We start from the raw sequence: 20,199 nt of genomic DNA on the forward strand, positions 1-20,199 counted from the left end.
CCCATGAGACCAGTTTCAGGAAAATAGCAGGACCTGTCTGGAAAACCACCAGTTAGAAATAAAAGATTTACTGGACTGCCAGCGATACATAGCCATGGGGTCTAAACCATCAGACCAGACCAAGCTTGCTCCCTAGGGCCTACGTTTTTAGCTACTTGGGTGATCAGTTAAAAGTGTCACGGCTATCACGCCAGACAGGTTCTAATTGGTGACCTCTTGCTAAGGTTGTACACCAGGAAGTTTGTGGGAGGAATGATGTGGTTGGTCCTCCAAAAAGCGGACTTGTTAATTGTTGATGTCATACAGAGGCAGACATGAAGTGTCCCCTTGGGACAGCGGTTAGAACAGAATGTGATTAGTGAGGACAGTTGAGGATGTGTTTCTCAGACAGGAACAGACCACCCTTTGGCCATTGGTTGGTGCTTGGCAGGAGGTAACTAGGATCATATGATAGGGAAACTATATCATGCCTCAAGCTGGTTCTTTAGATCAACGCTTAGTCTCTGAATATGTAATTTTGATAGTAATAAACAAGCCCATTTAAGTTGAAAAGGAGACCTAGTGAGACCAGAGGTTCAGAACCTAGGGAAATCTGGTGAAACAGACTGGCTGGTTCTTGTCAAACAGGAATGGTGGGGTAGCCTGGTGGTTAAGGCGTTAAGGCTTGTGGTGAAGACACAGGTTTGATTCCCTTCATAGGCACTCTATGTGTGAAGCCCATTTCTGACCGTGATATTGCTGGATCATTGCTAAACTCACTCACACACTCTTGTCCAGCAGACACTTCTTCGTCAGGGTATCACTGTACTTCATCAAGGTATCGCTGGACTTCAGGGTAACACTGTAATTCATCGAGGTATCACTGAACTTGAATGATTGCTGAGGCAAGATTTATTCCTGCTTTATTGATATTTCAAAACATGGTCACAACGTGGTCTGAGGCATGGCAGTTCATTTGGCCATGGCAAGACCCTGGACAGATCCAGGTCCGATCCAGACCGTAAACTGTCCTTGGTAGAATGTATCGTCTGAAAGCACTATGCCAAACATGAAAATCCCCACTGTCTGCAGTGTAAATGCTGTGGTGATGTAATAAGACTAAATACTGTCATAAGCTACTGTGGACAAACTAATAATGTCGTTAAACTTCAGCGCACCAACTAAGTATTGTTGTTAAACTACTGTGAAAATACCAAGTATAATGGCTCAACTACTGTGACACAGACTAAATAACATGGTACAGCTACTGCCACACAAACTAAATAGCATGGTACAAATACTATGACACAGACTAAATAACATGGTACAGCTACTGTGACACAGACTAAATAACATGGTACGAATACTGTGACACACATCAAACACCATTGTACAGCTACTGTGATGCAAACTGAATACCATTGTTCAGCTACTATGACAGACTAAATAACATGGTACATCTACTGTTACACAGACTAAATGACATTGTACAGCAACTTTGACACAGACTAAGTATCATGGTTCAGGAAAGATGACGCAGGCTAAATGTTATCATTCGGCAGCCAGCATGGCTTATAGTTACGTGCTGCAGATATATCATCGCACACAAGATGTTACTTTACACAGCTTCTCCCTGATTTATAATTCATTGCAATCCTCATAATCTGATCAGCAAGTTGACACGGAAAGGCAGGTCAGATGTCTAGCCAATCAGGAGCCATCAATATCTCCTATCAGCAAGGGACTGATTACGATTAATTATCAGTTAACAAGGTGTGAAGATTTAGCATGATTACTATTACCATGAAATTTATGAATGACAGCTCGTGCATTAATAACGTACAGAATTCTGACTCTCTTAACAAGATTATGGCCATTGTTTCGAGTCATATTTTTCTGGTTTCCTGAAAACTGTTTTTGTTAATGGTTGTTTAAGCAAATGACAAGCAATTGTTCTGAAGCGTTTTTGTTCATCTGCAAACAGTGATGATGATGATGATGTGTAAAATTAAATGAAAATGTTGTCTACAATGTTTAAATTAACTATCTTAAAATACTTTACACAGTCAGGGGGTAGTGTCCTATTGTTACGCTAGTGACTTATGGATGCATGGATTCATTGTGAAGCCTGTTTCTGAAGTTCCTCATCTTAATCTTACTGGAATATTGCTTATTGTGGCGTAAAAGCACACTCACAAAGGTATACTGTAAGGTCAATATAACACCGCTGTATGGTTATATTTCCCTAGTGTAAGGTCAAGGCACCTCTGCTGTATGGTTATATTTCCCTAGTGTAAGGTCAAGGTACCTCTGTTGCATGGTTATATTTCCCTAGTGTAAGGTCAAGGTACCTCTGTTGTATGGTTATATTTCCCTAGTGTAAGGTCAAGGCACCTCTGCTGTATGGTTATATTTCCCTAGTGTAAGGTCAAGGTACCTCTGTTGCATGGTTATATTTCCCTAGTGTAAGGTCAAGGTACCTCTGTTGTATGGTTATATTTCCCTAGTGTAAGGTCAAGGTAACTCTGCTATATGGTTATATTTCCCTAGTGTAAGGTCAAGGTAACTCTGCTATATGGTTATATTTCCCTAGTGTAAGGTCAAGGTAACTCTGCTATATGGTTATATTTCCCTAGAGTTCCATCAAGTTAACTCTGCTGTATGAATATATTTCTTCATTCTAAGGTCAGAGTGATAATTATTATAATCCTACATGTAAGATGAAGGTGGCTTGGCATTATGATTCTTTATCCCAGCTGTAAGGTCGAGGTGACCTGACAGTTATTGTCCCAGAGGTGATACAAGGTCATTGTGACCCAGGAGCTTTGTTCCACCTGATTAATATAACGTTTGATGACAAGATCCAGTAATATAACACTGATATTATTTTAAGATCAGTGGGACAAATTGGATTCATGGACTTCATAATTTAGAAATTCGTTTCTTGATGTCATACAGATTCACTGATTACTCTCGGACTGCCAGAGGATCACACGAGGCAAATCTAATTATTATATTAATTATTAAATCATGTAATTCTTGTCTTCTTAAGAACTTGTGAATATCTAAGATCGATATCTCTACTTTTATACTTATTATAGTGGTCATTATGCTGATTTCCATTCTGGGGCGGTGGGGTAGCCTTGTGGTTAAAGCGTCCGCTCATCACACCGAAGACCTGGGTTCGATTCCCCACATGGGTACAGTGTGTGAGGCCCATTTTCTGGTGTCCCCTGCCGTGATATCGCTGGAATATTGCTAACAGCGGCGTAAAACCAAACTCACTCTCACTCATTTCCATTCTTGTAAACACACTCGTATGAAGGAGAATTAAAGTCAATATGTTGTAGTTTCTGTATGTAAGCCTGCTTCATTGGATTAACGCTAAGTACCTCAATATATATGATTTTGATAGTAACAAATAAACCAATATAAATTGAAAAGGAGTCCCAGTAAGCTGGGTGATTCAGACCTGAGGAAATCTAGACTTGCTTGATTTAGGGCTTTATCATGGCAGTAAAGGCTAAGCATTGGGGAAAATAATGTGGTTAAGGAACTTTGAGAAAGACTACTGCTTTATCTACTAGGTAGAGTGTCTGCTGGGAGAGCAGATGGTCCGTGGTTTGATCCAAAGCCTTGTCTTACCATTTGAAGATGTTAAAATATGGTACTTATTGTTGCCCTGCCTGCTGACTGATGGGTAACTGCAGCATGGTATCGTAGTGGATCCTTTATCTTTTTATTGAATTTCAATCTTATTTGGGTATATAGATCTGGTTTTATCCATGTAGAAACAGGATGTTCTACAAACGGTCGAACACACTTACTCACTGGTTTATCCCAAGGGGCCTTAGACCTGCTGTACTGCTGTCAAACTGACACACTACAATGAAACAGAAAACTGTTTAAAACTGTTGAACCGTACTAACTCACTTTTATTAGCAAAGATTTGTTTTCCCTCTGTTAACAAAGAAAGAAGTCATTTATAATGGATGCCCTTGATCAATTACTGTTCATTGCATGTTCTTTGCACCATTTTGTAGTTTTATCTTTCGAAATGAATTTTTTTTTCTAATTCATCCATGATAGAGCAGTTTGAAATTGATTTACTGGCAAATGTGTGTTTCATACGTGTACATATGTTTTATTATTAATGGCATCTCCACCTATTGAGCAGAGGGGTAGCTTAATGGTTAAAGTTATCGCATGTCACATGGAAGGTGTAGGTTTGATTCCCCTCATGGGTACAATATGTGAAGCCAATTTCTGGTATCAGTATATCAGCAACTGTGATATTACTGAAATATTTGTGAAAATACGCTCATACTTATCTCTTTGAGAGCATGACTTAGCCCTGTCCAGTGGAGTTGCCTCCCTTGGCGGTCAGAGTTTGCATCTTATATCCACCACAATATAAGTTATCACATCGTGTTGAGGGAAATACAGGGTTTTATCAGTCCCGAGTAAGGTTGAATACAACCTTACGAAGAACTGATAAAACCCCATATTTCCCTAGACACAATGTCATAACGCATTTATCTAGCTGAACGTTCTCACTAAATTAAGACAAAACAACACGCATCAAATCGACTTGTGTTTATATACGTGAGATGCCACTGTTTGACCTCAATGCACCGCACGTTACTAAAGGCTTGTCGATGCACGCTTTTCTCACTTCGCATCGTCACTGAGGTGTAGCGGGGTGATATGACTCTCGTAGCGGGATTACACGACTTTTATACTCCCGCTCGCGGATCGTGATGGATGTACATGGTATTTTACATGGACCAATCAAAACTCGACATTCTTACATGAGGTTAGATAATAGATGTTAGATATACCTCTGTCTGAGTCACATATATCCACAGCTTTATTGTTGGATTACCATAAAATGATGCCTTAATCTCAAAATCAACTGATAACTTTAGTAATTGCATTAATTTTGAATTACACATGAATAATGGATTTAAGATGGTGGAAACTCAATTAAATAATTTCAGAACGAAATTTTTAATTTTGAAATCCAATAAGTTGTATCACATGTCATGAAAGTACACATCGTCTTTGATGATTGATATCAAAGTTCACTTCTGTATCTGAAGTCCAACAAATTATCAAAGCAGCGCCCTCTATAATTTTTTAATCATTTCTGGTTGACTTGTCTTATTGATTATGGCTTCCTTAATGTCAGTTTGGCAAACTAGCACACAACAGAAACACAACAATTTTGAGGTTTGGTAGCACATCATTCTTGCAATATTTGACACTGTGGCCTAGTCATACTTGTTGGTTTGAATCCCAGTTGCCATGGTTTGTAAGCTCCCAATATGTGGTCATTGTTTTCACCACAGTGGTATATATTTGTGATCTGGATCACTGCAGGCTTCCCTTCCTCATGACTCTTCCAGAGGTGATGGGGTAGTGGTGTGTTCAACTGTCATGCTAAAGACTGGTGTTCGATTCCGCACATGGGTACAGTGCCCATTTCTTTTGTCCCCAACCATAATATTGCTGGAATATTGCTAAAAGTGGCATAAAACTATACTCACTCACCGTCTTACATTTTTGTGTGGTGTGACAGGGATACTGTTCAACCCTGACACTCTCGACCTCATTACCTGACACACTCATTTACAGGCTATTTCCTCATTAGACTAAGGCTAGTCTCTGAATATATATAATTTTGACAGTAACAAATAAACCTATTTTAATTGAAAAGGAACCCCAGGAGACATGAGATTGCCTGAACCTTGGGGATGTCTAGACTTGCTTCATTTTAAGGCTCTAGCACTGCAGAACTGCAGACAATGCTTGGCAGTAGGCAAAATAATCTGGTTCAGGGACTGCAAGACAGACTGTTTCCTCCTCATATTCTTCAGTCGTGATACTTTGGTTTCTGAGCACCATTTTTCTGCTCATGGGCCTCAGAGTTGTCATTGCTGTATGTTTTGGGCTTTTCTTTCACTGGTTGTATAGGTGCCATAATCACAGACAATTTCAATGATTTGGTCCTTGTTTCCTAATTACATGATTGATGATTTTGAGAACTGGATTGCCACGTTCTGACTTGACATTTGACATAATATTCATAATGTGAAGGTTCCCTGGGTAGAATCGGCCTTCAGCAACCCATGCTTGCCTTAAAAGGCGACTATACTTGTCGTAAGAGGCAACTAACAGGATCAGGTGGTCAGGCTCGCTGACTTTTTTGACACGTCATCGGTTCCCAATTGCGCAGATCGATGCTCATGTTGTTGGTCATGTTGTTGGTCACTGGATTGTCTGGTCCAGACTCAATTATTTACAGACTGCCGCCATATAGCTGGAATATTGCTGAGTGCGGCGTAAAACTAAACTCACTCACTCATAATGTATGATACTGTTGTGGGGCGTTGGAATAGCCTGTCACGGTGAAGACCCAGAGACAATGTTTGAATCCCTTTCTGGTGCACCCGCTGAGATATTGCTGGAATATTGCAAAAAGCAATGTAAAACTATACTCGATCAATACTGAAGTGTTGTGTTAAACAGCAAGCACATACATAACACCAGATACTCCACACAGCAATCACTCCCCAAAAAACTCAGGTTCCGTAAACAGATTTCTTCCACAATAATTATTTTTTCTCAAAAGAAACACAACTTCAGAAAGATATAGTTTCTTCAAAAGTTCAAAGAAATATACATTTAGAACATAATGTCTCTGTGAACAATTCCCAAGTATGTTTGCACTAACCTTAACTTTCAAGGACAAGTCGATATTCTGATGAGGCTTAAGTAGTGAAAGTCATAAATAAGAGATGTGCTATATGAGTATGTAAGACTCTTAGTCCTATGCTGTTCTATGGAGGGAGGGTTGCTGCTGTGCTCGGGGTCTTTAATTGTCCTCATCCTGGCCTGTTTCACCAGGTAAACTTACAATTTGTCACTCAATGCTGAGTTCAGGTAGCCGCTTTTGTCTGTGTACAGTGCACTTTGTGTTTATTCCTTTCAGTGTTACTCCTTTTTTTTTTCAATTTGCAGAGGACGGAAAAAATATTTCAGTGTATTGTTAGAGATCTTGTAATCTTCAATATCAGCTCAGGCAACAGGTGAAGGTTACAGTCCATGGATTCATACTCAACGCATATACTTCACAGCCAGTATCTAAGCATGTCTTCAAGTGCTGTCTATCGTCATGGATACCTCTTGTTTCAGTGTCTTCAGGCAGTGAGCGGGGCATGCCAGGGATGCGGGCCACATTCAATCCGATGTTCCAGGGCAGCGGTAGTCGCGACGTCAGCTCCGACAGCATGACGTCACTGATGAGCACCAGTACTGGTCATTCTGCAAGCCCACTGTCCACTACGCAGAGGCCCCACTCTATTACAAGTAAGTGACTGGAAACAACACACAGTTAACTATGTATTCAATACATGTGGACAGTTAACTATGTATTCAATACACATGGACAATAACCTATGTATTCAATACACGTGGACAGTTAACTATGTATTCAATACACGTGGACAGTAAACTATGTATTCAATACACGTGGACAGTAAACTAAGTATCTTGTACTGATAGACAGTAAATGATGCATTCAATACCTTAAGAAAATATATGATGTATTCCATAAATGATGTTTTCAATACTGATGGTAAATGATGCATTCAATACTGTTGGACAGTAAATGATGTATTCAATACTGATGGACAGTAAATGATGTATTCAATACTGATGGATGGTAAATGATATTTTCAATACTGTTGGACAGTAAGTGATGCATTCAGTACTGATGGACAGTAAATTATGTATTTAATACTGATGGACAGTAAATGATATATTCAGTACTGTTGGAGAGTAAATGATGTATTCAATACTGATGGACAGTGGATGATGTATTCAGTACATGTGGACAGTAAACAGTGTTTTCAATACGGTTGGATAGTAACTGATGTATTCAATACTGTTGGACAGTAAACAGTGTTTTCAGTACTGTTGGACAGTGAATGATGTATTAATTATTGAGGGACAGTAAATGATATCTTCAATACTGATAGACAGTAAATGGCGTATTCAATACATTGGTACAGTAAATAACTAGGCTGTAAACAGTGCCCTTTTGGAAGTAAACAATGTCTTCAATACTGTTGCACAATAAACAGTATATTCAATAATTTTGGACTATGTACAATATATTCAGTACTTTTGGACTCTAAATAGAATGTTGTACTTATGAAGAATGAACTTAGTATTCAGTATGTTGGATTCCAAACAATAGGTTCAATACTGCCATATGATGTATTTGATACTGTTTGACATAGTATCCAGTACTGTTGACAAAAGGCAAGCTGCTGATCTTTGGCCAAATACAACAGTATCAGCATCTTTGGAATATTAACATAATTCAATACGAATGAATTATAAATAGCCACTCAATACTTTTGTGCTATAAACTTAATACTCAGTACATATGAAAATACAAAATGTATTCACTGCTGGAGTATTCATTATTTATCTGATCACGGTCTGAGTTCACCATTCCTATGCTTGTGGATTATGAGAAGCTGTAAATGTCAGCCAATTGTATCACAAGGAAAGTGTTATAATTTAAATATCATTCACCCACTAAAAATAGCCAATAGAATTTTGGCTCTAGCACACAGTATTTATCATCATGCTTGGATCTGATGATGATTATGATAGTTATCATAAATATGATGTTTTGTTTGTATCAGCGTCAATGCCGGGTGCTATAGAGGAGTTGCCACTGTTCGGCAAGCGTCGATCATCGCTGCGAAGATCGGCACGGGCGACAGTCTCTCACAATGATGGGAAGGGTGAGTGTCTCACATGTCTAAAGTCATGATGAGGTAGCCTAGTGGTTAAAGCGTTTGCTAGTCATGCCAAAGACCTGGGTTCAATTGCCCTCATGGTTAAAATCTGTGAAGCCCATTTCTCGTGTCCCTTGCTGTAATATTGCTGGAATGTTGCAAAAGCGAATCACTCACTCACCATTGTAGTCAGTTATCTGTGACAGTTACAGTGACAGTGGTTCTCCATATCATCAAATCATACTGAAGTACATATTTTCAGCTAGGAAATTTTGTAGTTTTGTACTATGAGTAAGTATAACCTTATTTGATCAGGGGATTTGATGAACATTCAGAAGGAAGTCTGTTGTTTAAGTGACGCAGTCTTCAAAGGTGCTTCTAGTTGTTCCAGATCCAAATTTATGGTTTAAGGGTTGTCGAAAACCATACTCTTGCTGAAGGATTTAACCTAAGTGACACAGATGTGTAACCTGTCTCAGTGTGGGCTTTTCTCTCACAATACTGAAATACAGCATAACATGTAACTAGCTCACTCGCTCACTGACTTATACTCACTCGTTCAAACCACGTTCTTGCTCACTCATGTATTTAAACATCCACCCACTTACTAACCCATCCACTTATTCATTCAAATACCTACCTGCTTTGTACACTAACCCATCCACTCACACACTCACCCATGCACTAACCCACTCACCCGCCCACAAGGATGAAATCGCAATGTCGTGTTGTGCTGCAAGTTAATCCGGCTTCTACCCTATGTTCCTATTACTTTCAGGGGATTTAGCCCAGGGCCAGCCTATACCCCCAAAGCCAGGTATCTAGTCAGTGTTGTCATTGGTGGCTATATGTGTCTTATGCCTACTTTCAGTATTTTTTTACATTACTTAGCAGTGAATAATGCAGTGTTTATGTATTGAGAAATATCATTTTTGCTTTCATTTGATTGGTTGAAAAGTCTTGTGTCTAGGCAAATATTATTTTTTTTTTTATTTTTTTAAGCAGACTTGACTCTGGCTTTCAAATGTCATATTGCTTTGAAGTCAGTGGTGAACAAATCCTTGTATTTAAATGGGTTCTGGGATCAGGTCTTTATTGGTGCTTGGTTCCATATACAAGCCAGAAATTATTTCATCTCTGGTAATAATGACAGCTCTGTAAGAGCTACATGAAAACTTCATGTCATATCACCTCTTCAGTCTGTTGTAAGACTCCGTATTGACACCATAACTTAGCTCAGTTGTCTCACTTTGCAATTGGGTAGCTTAGTGGTCATATCAGGTCTCCATGATATAGCTGAAGCTTGAATCCGAGTTCACCATGGTTATATTTCTAGATTTGTCGGCATCTTGGGTTTTACTGAAGTTTTATGAGACTTCTGGCTCACTCCACAGTAAGCTGATAGGCCTGTTCAAAACAGTGTTAAACCCCTCACTCACTCAAGGGGAAATAAAATCAGTAATTATATTCCAAAATTCTGTCTGGGGTATAACTGGAAAACTGTTCTTAGCAGCACTGAATTCACTCACTCACTCAAAGAAAATACAGTCAATAACTGTATATAAGCAATGAGCATTTTCTCTAAGTTTTCATCATTTATACTGCTTCATTTCAAGATTGAATTATTTCTTGCATGTAATCCATCCAATCCTTTCTTCTGGATGATAATGGTGGTTGAGTCCATTTGCTGTAGTCAGTGTCTAGTTACATGTTGTGGTCAAGTGTGTCTGACATGTAAAACGATCTGACTGTTCCAATTTGGAGTTGAGAGATTCGTCTGCTGAATGGACCCAAATACAAGGAGCCTCCCCAAAGGCTGTATGGTGGCCTAGTGGTTAAAGCGTTAGCTCATCATGATGTAGTGCAGGTTTGTTTCCTGACATGGGAACGTGTGAAGTGCATTTTCATCTACCCTGCCACTGCCTTGCTAAAAATACTCACTCACTCAGTATGTAACCATATGTACGTTGGCTCCAGAAGTTTAAAGCCTGTGGATTGAATTCTCTGAGTGGGTACAATGTGTGAAATGATTCTTTTTCATGCAGTTCTTGAGAGGTGTATAGAAGTTTCAGTGAGTTATACAATGTCCTGTGACTGTTTCACTGAGTCATACAATGTCCTGTGACTGTTTAACTGAGTCATACAATGCCCTGTGATTGTTTCAGTGAGTCATACAATGTCCTGTGACTGTTTCAGTGAGGTTCACACCAATCCGACCCCCACAGCTTCACCTGACTTCCATGCAATTTGAGGTGCCCCACCCAGAGGGAACTGCCATCTTCATTGGGAGAGAGTGGCTCTTCCGGGAGATAGAAATGGTAAATGGTGTTATCTTATACTGCAGTCATCAAATCATGACAAATTGCTATAAATATGTTGTGTACTGTTTTCTGTAGAGTATGCTGGACCCATGAAGATCTGTGTTAGCATTGGGCTTCGGCAGCCCATGCTTGTTGTAGGATGCGGATCAGGTGGTCAGGCTGACTGTCTTGCTTCACACATGTCATTATATCTCAATTGCATAGACTGGTGGTCATAATGTTGATCACTGGATTGTCTGGTCCAGACTCGATTATTTACGTACCGTTGCCATATAACTGGAATATTGGTGAGTGCAGCCTTAAACAGCCAACCAACCAGCCGATCTTATTGTGGTTCATTGTTCTTTGTTTACCATTGTTCATTGTTTTGCTTTGTCAGTCTCAGTTACTTTGCACCTGCCAAGATAAAGTTGTGACAAAGTTTTATGTAGCTGTGCTAAGTAATATTAGATTCACTCCTGAATCTTGATGTCCCAACAGGTTCTCAACGGTGAAGGTCCAACGCGATCTCAAGGGGTCACGCTGACAGGTCATATAGGGAGCGGCAAAACGGCCATCTTGGAACAGTTAGTTAACTACAGCTGTTTCGGAGATGGCAAAGGGGGAATTATCTCGAATGGAGGTGAGCTGAATGTATTTCGTGTACCAAGGAGTAAGATATTCATAAGGGCTTGTTTTGTTCAAGAAGCAAAATACAGGCGTGACACTCTGTTTGTTACATCGTAAAACATGTGATGACATGTCCTTGGGTAAAGTAGTTTTATTTGTAAAGTTTTGTCCCTTAGATGTGTTGGGATCCTGGTTACAAACTCTCTGTATTGGTCTTTGTTCTGATGACGGATGCTTTTGGTTTTTGGTGGAAAAAATGTGTATATTTCTTGTTAACTTAATGAAGTTGAAGCTGTGTTAAATGCTATTCATTAAAATATTTCCACACAATGTTTCAATATTGGTATGTGGGAAGGTGTAGTGATTGAGGTGTTTTCTGGTTATGCCAAAGGCCGTGACTTGAATGACGACATGGGTATAATGTGTGAAGCCCATTTCTGGTATCCCCCGCCATGACATTGCTGGAATATTGCTAAGAGCGATGTAATTCCCACCACACTCATTCGCTCAATATTTTTATGCAGATGTGCAGAATGGCTTTGGTCACAGCCCAACAGCAACGCTCAGTGCCATGACAAGCAGCGCACGTGACAGCCCTCACTCCTACCTCAGTGTGTCTACGGCAAACCTCAACTATGACTCTCTCAAGAGTCTCGGATCCCAAGTTGTTGCCTACCACTTCTGCCAGGCAGACAATAATGTGACTTGCATGGTGCCTGACTTTGTACATAGCCTGGCGTCGTATCTCGCCCGATCTCCACAGCTCACAACGTACCGAGAGATGCTGCTACAGGAGCCACAGATCCAACACTTGTTGAGTTTAAAGGAGTGCATTCTCAACCCATCTTTGTCTTTCGTCAAGGGAATCTTGGAGCCTTTAAGGATGTTGAAAAATAAAGGCAAAATTGACTCAGATAGTTGTATCATATTGGTGGACTCATTAAATGAGGCAGAATTCCACAAGCCTGATCACGGAGACACCATTGCTTCATTCTTGTCTCGTCACATCAACAAGTTTCCGTCATGGCTGAAAGTGATTGTGACGGTACAAACCGTTCTTCAAGACATTGTGCGGAACCTACCTTTTCACCGAGTGCATATAGACAAAATATCGGGCAATGATATGGTGCTGCGAGATCTTGGGGAATATATTCACTACAGAATCAATGGAAACTCTAGGATACGGAATAACATTAGTTTGAATGGAAGATTAGATGCATCAATGCAACAGAAATTCTGTGGCCATATACAGACTCTCAGCAAAGGGTGTTTCCTCTACTGCAAACTCGTCCTTGACCTCATTGAAAAAGGTCATGTTGTGATCAAAAGTTCCAATTACAAAATCTTGCCTGTGAATGTATCGGAAATCTTCCTGTTGCATTTCAATCTTAAATTTCCGAGTGTTCGATCTTTTGAGAAGATTTCTTCGATTCTGGGAGTGTGTTTAGCCTCATTGTACCCACTCACAATGGAGGAAATATACCTGACAGTCAACTCTGGATACATTCAGAGATTCGTAGCTTGGCCAGAGTTCCAGTCCAGGATGGAAATTTTGTCAGGCTTCCTCCATCGCCGTAGCGACAGTAGACTCATGTTCTTCCATCCTGCCTTCAGGGAGTGGCTCATTAGACGAGATGACACTGATTCTCCAAAGTTCCTATGTGATCTTCGGTAAGCAGACAAATACTTTTGCTTGCTTTGCATGGTTCCATGCCTGTCCACCCTCAGATGGGAGAGTCCAATATTGCAAAATCATATATAGGATGTTCTTATCGTTGGTAAAGATGTATGACGAGATCACTTAGCTGATATTCTCTGTCATAATCTTTTCAATTTATTGGCAATTTAGGTAGATAAGATCTGGTACTTGTGCAGAAAGCAATTTTGAGCTCTGTCATTACATTGTGCCATTATGTGGTTACAGGTAGTGGTGACAATGATGGTTCTCAAAGTGCTTTGTGGAAGTGAATTCAGAGTGATAGAGAAAACAAATCACCTTGTTAGTGTCCTCTCATTTTCATTTTTTTACTACAAGGCAAAACTTGCATTACAAATTGTCTAGATTGTCAAGGATTTCAACATTTAATGCTCAAAATTTTTGACTTGGCATTTTTATTCATAGATTTTTGTGAATCTTTTCAAACAGGTGCCATAAATTCCAAATATTTGGGCTATAACTTAAATTCTGCAACTTGAATGTAAGGAAAATTAACTTGTATGTATTTTGGAAAAAATAATAATGGAAGGTTTGATAGACTCAGGTCTTCATTTTTGTTAATAATTTGGATATTTTGGTGTGATCAGTCATAAAATAATTCTGTAATTCTCTCTTGTCTGACTGGGTGGACAGGGTATAGGTTTAGGGATCATATCATCATCAGACTGCCGACAGGTGTTTTTTTCTTCCAGGGTTCGGGATTCAGATGCAGTTGTGTTATTTTGCTTCCCTTATCTCTGAACCATGTAGACATTGTCTCTGATGACAAACGTTTAATTCAACTTTTTCATGATAAATGTCATTAAATTGTTCTTATTGATATTTTTGTTAATCTTAGCAGTTGTAACTCTTTGGACAGGAGGTTGCGCTTTTAAATGATCACTGCACAATTTGTTAAATGTATTTGCACATAATAAGGCTTGTTTGATATAATTATTTGCTTTGCGGGTTGTTGGTCAGTATCACCACTGGGCATTTTTTTTTTAAATTTTACTTTGTTCATAAATATTTGACAATTACTGTTAGCCATTAAAACTTTAATGAGTTTCTCCCGATTCCATATTTTTGTGTCAATCATTGTGTATAATTGTACTTTTTAAATTGTTAAGTTGATTGAACTAAAAGGGTATTCCTTAAATTGTTCCTATTGTTTTATTTTCTCAAATATCATTCAGTGTAGGTAAATGTCAAGCTGATAATTGTAAATGAATTTTGGAGTGACTTTTGACAATCGTTAAAGGGGTATGGGTAGGGCACATTTTTTGCTTTCTAAACAATACTGAAATCACATTTTGAGAAACATTAACTTAAAACGCAGGCTCATTATTATTTCTGTATCTGCATGCTGCTATATAGGACGGGGCCTCCACTCAGATTATGCTCTAATGATCCGTGCACTTCTTGTATCCATGACGATTCAATATGTTTTAAGACAAATATCTGCAAGTTTCAAGTAGTGTTGCACCCAGGTCTGGTTCTGATCATCTGATTGATTCTCACTTGGGAACTAGAATTTTAAAGAATAATTAGGGTGGGGGCTTAAGAATTGAGAAAATTGGTGATCACTTTTCTTCTTTTTTCTTTTTTTTTCACTGCAAGTTACTGTTAACCTCTGTTAATGTGTCAGGCAAAGTTGATATTGTTGTACTACTTATTTTGATGTTGGACCCTTAGCAACAAAACCTTTCTCCATGGCTGTGAATATGAATCTTGAGGCTGTATGGTCCGATTACATTCTTTTATGGCCGTGTTGTATTTCAGAGTCAGTGCACAAAAACAGTGCTTGCTGGTTTCAAACATCTTTAATCTATAATGATTTGGGCTTTCATCAAGAGTTTAGTTTTATGCCACATTCAGCATTATTCCTGCTGTATAGCGGCAGTCTGTAAATAATCGAGTCTGGACCACACAATCCAGTGATCAACAGCATGAGCATTGATCTATGCAGTTGGGAACCGATGACATGTGTGAACCAAGTGGGCAAATCTGACCACCTGATCCTGTTAGCCGCCTCTTACAACAAGCATAAGTTACTGAAGATCAATTCTAACCCGGACCTTCACAGGTTGGGATCCAACATCAAGATTACACAAGATTACTGGCATTGTGATCTAACAGATATATTTGTTTAAAGGGACATATTGAAAATCGAGAATTTATAGAGAGTTATTCACCAGTTAAATGTTTGTAGCACAATGTTTATTTTAACTAACTGAGGTATAAATTCTGGGAAAGAGATCTGGGGTAACAATCCTGCAATAAAGTGTGTTATTCACCAGTTTGTATGAAAGTGTTTCTTGTGAGTCACTAGGGTTTACATGTCAGAACACAGTCTTGGGGCAGCACTGTAGTATTAAGGATAACGACAATATCTACCATCACCTGACGTACCATTAACATGTACCTGTTTCCTTCTGACATACCTAAACTGTAGTTATATTGTTTCTTTTCCGCATGCAGCAGTGCCGAGTTCGACTACAGGTGAGCGTGCAGGGAATGCCATTGTTGTGATCTATAACATCATACCACCTATGTGTTGTACCAGATACATGACACACATGGCCCTGTTCAGTCTGTACACCTATAGAGCACTGAACATGTTGGTTGAAAAAAGTCATGAAGATTTGTATGGTTTGTAGTTTTACTTTGAAATTGCTTTGGAGTTTGGATATTTGTGATTTGAATTTTTTTTAGATTCTTAAAGTTAAAGCGATATTCAGGGAAAAGGGCATAGTTTAGGAGTCATTTTTGGTCCTGCTGCAAGCAATCCAAATATGATATAAATTTCCTTTAAGGAGCAATATGAAGGGGCTAGTTGCCCATCCAGTTAGGATAACAGCTCGGGTTATAATCTACAAAGAGGTTCTAGCACTGAGACAGTCATAAGTCTCTGTGAAATATTGGCACCAAGACAGCTATTGTGCCATGATGGCTTTGAGGTAGGATTCTGCTTCAGTTATGGTCCCAGCATCTTGTACCGACTGAACCGGGCTGGTGTGTCAAATACACTGTCTGGTAGCCTGGGTCTGGACCAGGACCAGTGTGTCCTGGAAGAATGTCATGATCAACACACTTTGACAAATCCAAACCATTTTTTGTGCTTGTGTTGCAGTATTCTTGCATTATTTATGATGCCATTGTACAAAGCTGTCTTACCACAAAGGTTATCTTATCTACCATGTCTTAACATTGGCTTACGACAGCCATAGTGGTTGTTTTGTACAAAGGCACCTGTTAGTTTCTGTTCGTCGGTACACAGAGAATTATGGTGAAAATCTTCATGCGTCTGTAACCTTCATCTATATATTAGATCTGCATGTCTATGTAAATAACATTACAGGTATATAGACTTCATATCTTTATCCAGAGGTAAGGATGAAAAAGGGAAGGTTTGAATAAAATAGTTGTTTCAGTAATTGTCTTCATTGAAGGTGTATTTTAATATATGACAGTAAGAAACGAAAAATATATGTTCATTTTCACAAGAAATCTAGACTTGCCAGTGTATTGTAGAGTTAGGGAGTTTCTGTCCAGGTCAGTTGAAAGACTTTACAAAAGCATTGCCTTAAGATGATGTCAAGAACAATCATAGACTGACATAAGTCTCACATGGATTTTTTATTCAGTCAAAAGTAACTGGTTAATAATTTAACTAACTGAATAAATATCATATTTCGTTCCAGTAAAAGACTTTTTCAGCCTATATAGACTTATTTATTAATAGGATACTATAGTCAGAAGGTAATTTTCCATTTGTGTAGATTTTGAGTGAGGCTCGTCAAATTGTAGCTTAATGTCTGAAGATGAATAGAAGAAAAAGCAATATGTTAAAACTAATCATATAGAAATATTAATAACAGATATTAATAAAGTAGACTCTGAAAATCACAACTTCCTGTTGAACATGGTAGATGAATATATGGTAATAGTGTTATTGACTTGTCTTTTATGTTGTTGTTAACTGAAAATGAACATATGATACAATATAGTTCAGTAATGGTGTAACTCAATTGAGCATCACTTAAAATATTGCTTCCTAGAAGATACTTCCTTGTGGGCTACAACATTCACAAGTATTATGTATATTGTGCTTCAAGAAAATTAAAGAAACATTGTGATTATTCTACAAATTGCAAGAAGTTCACGTCAGAAAGAAAGAAAGAAACCCATAAGTTAACAAAGTCACTAAAATGTAAAACATCAGAACCTGAGAATAGTCATCTGGTAAGAGTAAGGCCAAATTGCTATTGAAGTTATGTAAGTCAGTCACTGGAAATCTGTGATCAAACCAGGGCATTTTAGGGACGACTAATGATTAGCACGTTTGATCATCACACTGGTTCGATTCCCCACATGGGTACAATGTGTGAGGCCCATTTCTGGTGTCCCCTGCTGCGATGTTGCTGGAATATTGCTGAAAGCATCGTGAAACTATGACTCAGTCACTGTGATGAAACAAGGTGTTAGCTAAACATGCCGACTAACAAGTCTTAAGTTATGCAAAGATGTGGATTTATAGTTGAAATAATGCTATGTGTACTATTTGTGAAAGTCTCGTCACTAAACATTAATACATCATCATCGTGTATCCATGCATGTATGGATGTACTCAAGGAGAGGGCATGTTGTATTCAAGGCGAGGGCATGAAAATGCTAGATTGAATGTTATCAATATTCTCAGTGTGTCAGCATGGACAACAATATAGAATGCAGGTTTGAGTTCATCAATGTGTGGTTTGGATTTGATAAGTTTGTTGACCATGGCAATTTGTTTTTTAGCTAATTAGGTTGTTTTTTTTCAGAATACTTTCACATTCAATAATGTATTGGTTTTTTCATACATGTTGAAGGTGTGTTCTTTTGGATATTCATTTTTTTGAATAGCTTCCTGATGTCACATACGAAATGGATTATTGTTTATTTATCATGATCATTTCAAACAGGTAATTAAATCAATATCAGACATCTGCAGCAATGTTTTTATCTTCATAATCTCTTTTTTTTAATTGATCGTTGTTTCTTTGATCCTTTTAGTTATCATTTGGGTTTGGCTGTTGAATGTCCTAATTATTTTTTCCATTGGCCGTTACGCAAGAGTAACAACAGAAATCTATAAACTATTTCATCTAAATGTACAGGCACACATGACTGCATTGTTAATGTTGTTTCAGTTACTATAGCAACACTGCATCTATGCATGGGCTGTTGTATATTTCAGGAAATCTTGGTACACATTTTTTCAGTTTTCTTTAAATAGCTTTATAAGTTTAAAGAATATAAGAATTAGGAATCATTACTTTTTAGTCATAACTATGTACAATCTCATTAAAATCCGATTATTCATCCAAGTGATACCTCTATATGCACAGATCTGAAGACATCTTGACAGTAGCCATAGATAGAGGGACTTTCATGTCAGCAATTCTTACTCTGGGATGACAAGGCTGTACATCTGACAACCATATCGGATTTCAGAATTGCGGAAACAACATATGCAAGGAATTCCAAAATCAAAAACATTCATCCACACTATTATATCAATATTAAAATGTTGACATCTGAAGATACTTCACATCCATCTTTTAGATACGTAGGTCAGAGTTTGTACGGATCGTATGACCGGATATTCAATAGAGATGTTCTCATATGTCTATCCACAGAAGTATTATATTAGAATGAAAGATTTATTTTTTATGTGATTGCTTTTATCTACAAATGGCCAGTAGTACCAATTAATAATTTGTTTCCACTTTGTTGAAACTGAGCATGTGTTGTTCTTTTTGGAAGATTTTTCACGTCATGAAATTGTGGATAAGATGTAGAAGACAATATAAAGTATTGTGAAACATGCCATTTATTAATTTAAATATTGTTGCAATCCCCAGGTTCTCCAAATGATATGATATTTTCCAGGTGTTGATTTTTAATGGCTTTATTCCTTTGATGTTTTGTGTAAGAATTTCATAAAAATTTAATTCATAAATTTTAAGCCTCCTGCAAAATTTCTTTATATGTGTGTATGAAAGCAATACATCTTTGTGTTCCTGATAATTATCAGATGGATAGAATGCTCTTTGAAATGACAACAGTGCCTTAAATTAGAAATGTTACTAGTTTAAGCCAAACAATGATATATTTTCATTTTTCTTGTTGTTGAGTAGGCTTAGGTGCTAGAGGGAAGATGAGGAATTCAGAGTACATTTCAACTTATTCTTATGGAAAGGCAAAATATGAATCAAGCCTAATGCAATACGCTTACTTAAAATTTTATGTTTACTTACACTAAATCTTGAACTCTACAATGTAAAGGATAAGTTGATCTGGCTCCTTTCACTGCATGTGGTGTCTTAAGTATGTCAGGTAAATCTGGGTATTAAGCAAGCTGGTTGCTAGGAGAAAGTATTCAATATATGTGCTGTTGTTGCAGGAATGGGCACGCTCTGATGGCTTTCCGGTTGTCACGTGTGTCGGCACCACTCGGACCTGACAAGACGATAGAGCTAGGCCACCACATTCTGAAGGCGCACATCTACAAGAACGTCAGCAAGCAGCTCGGATATTCATCACGTGACATGCAGGCATACTGGATGTGCCTCAGTTCGGACAGTCTCAGCAGTGCTCTTGTGTCACAAAGGAATGTCTTTTCTCCCAATGTCAAGGTAGGCTGGACTTAGTGTCATAGGTTGAGGTCAAGCTCAATGCTCAATAATTTGGGAACAGTTTATTCTCTTTTCAAACATGAAATGGGGGAACCCGT

At 38.4% G+C, this 20,199-nt stretch overlaps 1 protein-coding gene across 4 annotated transcripts in view; it reads left to right on the plus strand.

Moving 5' to 3' along the window:
* Positions 1 to 20,199, plus strand: part of LOC137298007 (protein TANC1-like) — a 128,709-nt gene that overhangs the window by 98,132 nt on the left and 10,378 nt on the right. The window contains exons 6-13 of one of the 4 annotated variants that reach the window (XM_067830027.1): positions 7,177 to 7,350; positions 8,700 to 8,801; positions 9,574 to 9,612; positions 10,992 to 11,113; positions 11,597 to 11,738; positions 12,250 to 13,396; positions 15,903 to 15,923; positions 19,870 to 20,101. In XM_067830027.1, coding sequence (XP_067686128.1) covers positions 7,177 to 7,350; positions 8,700 to 8,801; positions 9,574 to 9,612; positions 10,992 to 11,113; positions 11,597 to 11,738; positions 12,250 to 13,396; positions 15,903 to 15,923; positions 19,870 to 20,101 — 1,979 coding nt within the window. The remainder of the gene's footprint in view (positions 1 to 7,176; positions 7,351 to 8,699; positions 8,802 to 9,573; positions 9,613 to 10,991; positions 11,114 to 11,596; positions 11,739 to 12,249; positions 13,397 to 15,902; positions 15,924 to 19,869; positions 20,102 to 20,199) is intronic. The other 3 variants (XM_067830028.1, XM_067830029.1, XM_067830030.1) reach the window with 3 other exon arrangements.

Source organism: Haliotis asinina, chromosome 10 (genome assembly GCF_037392515.1).
Source record: "Haliotis asinina isolate JCU_RB_2024 chromosome 10, JCU_Hal_asi_v2, whole genome shotgun sequence".
Lineage (NCBI taxonomy): Eukaryota > Metazoa > Mollusca > Gastropoda > Lepetellida > Haliotidae > Haliotis > Haliotis asinina.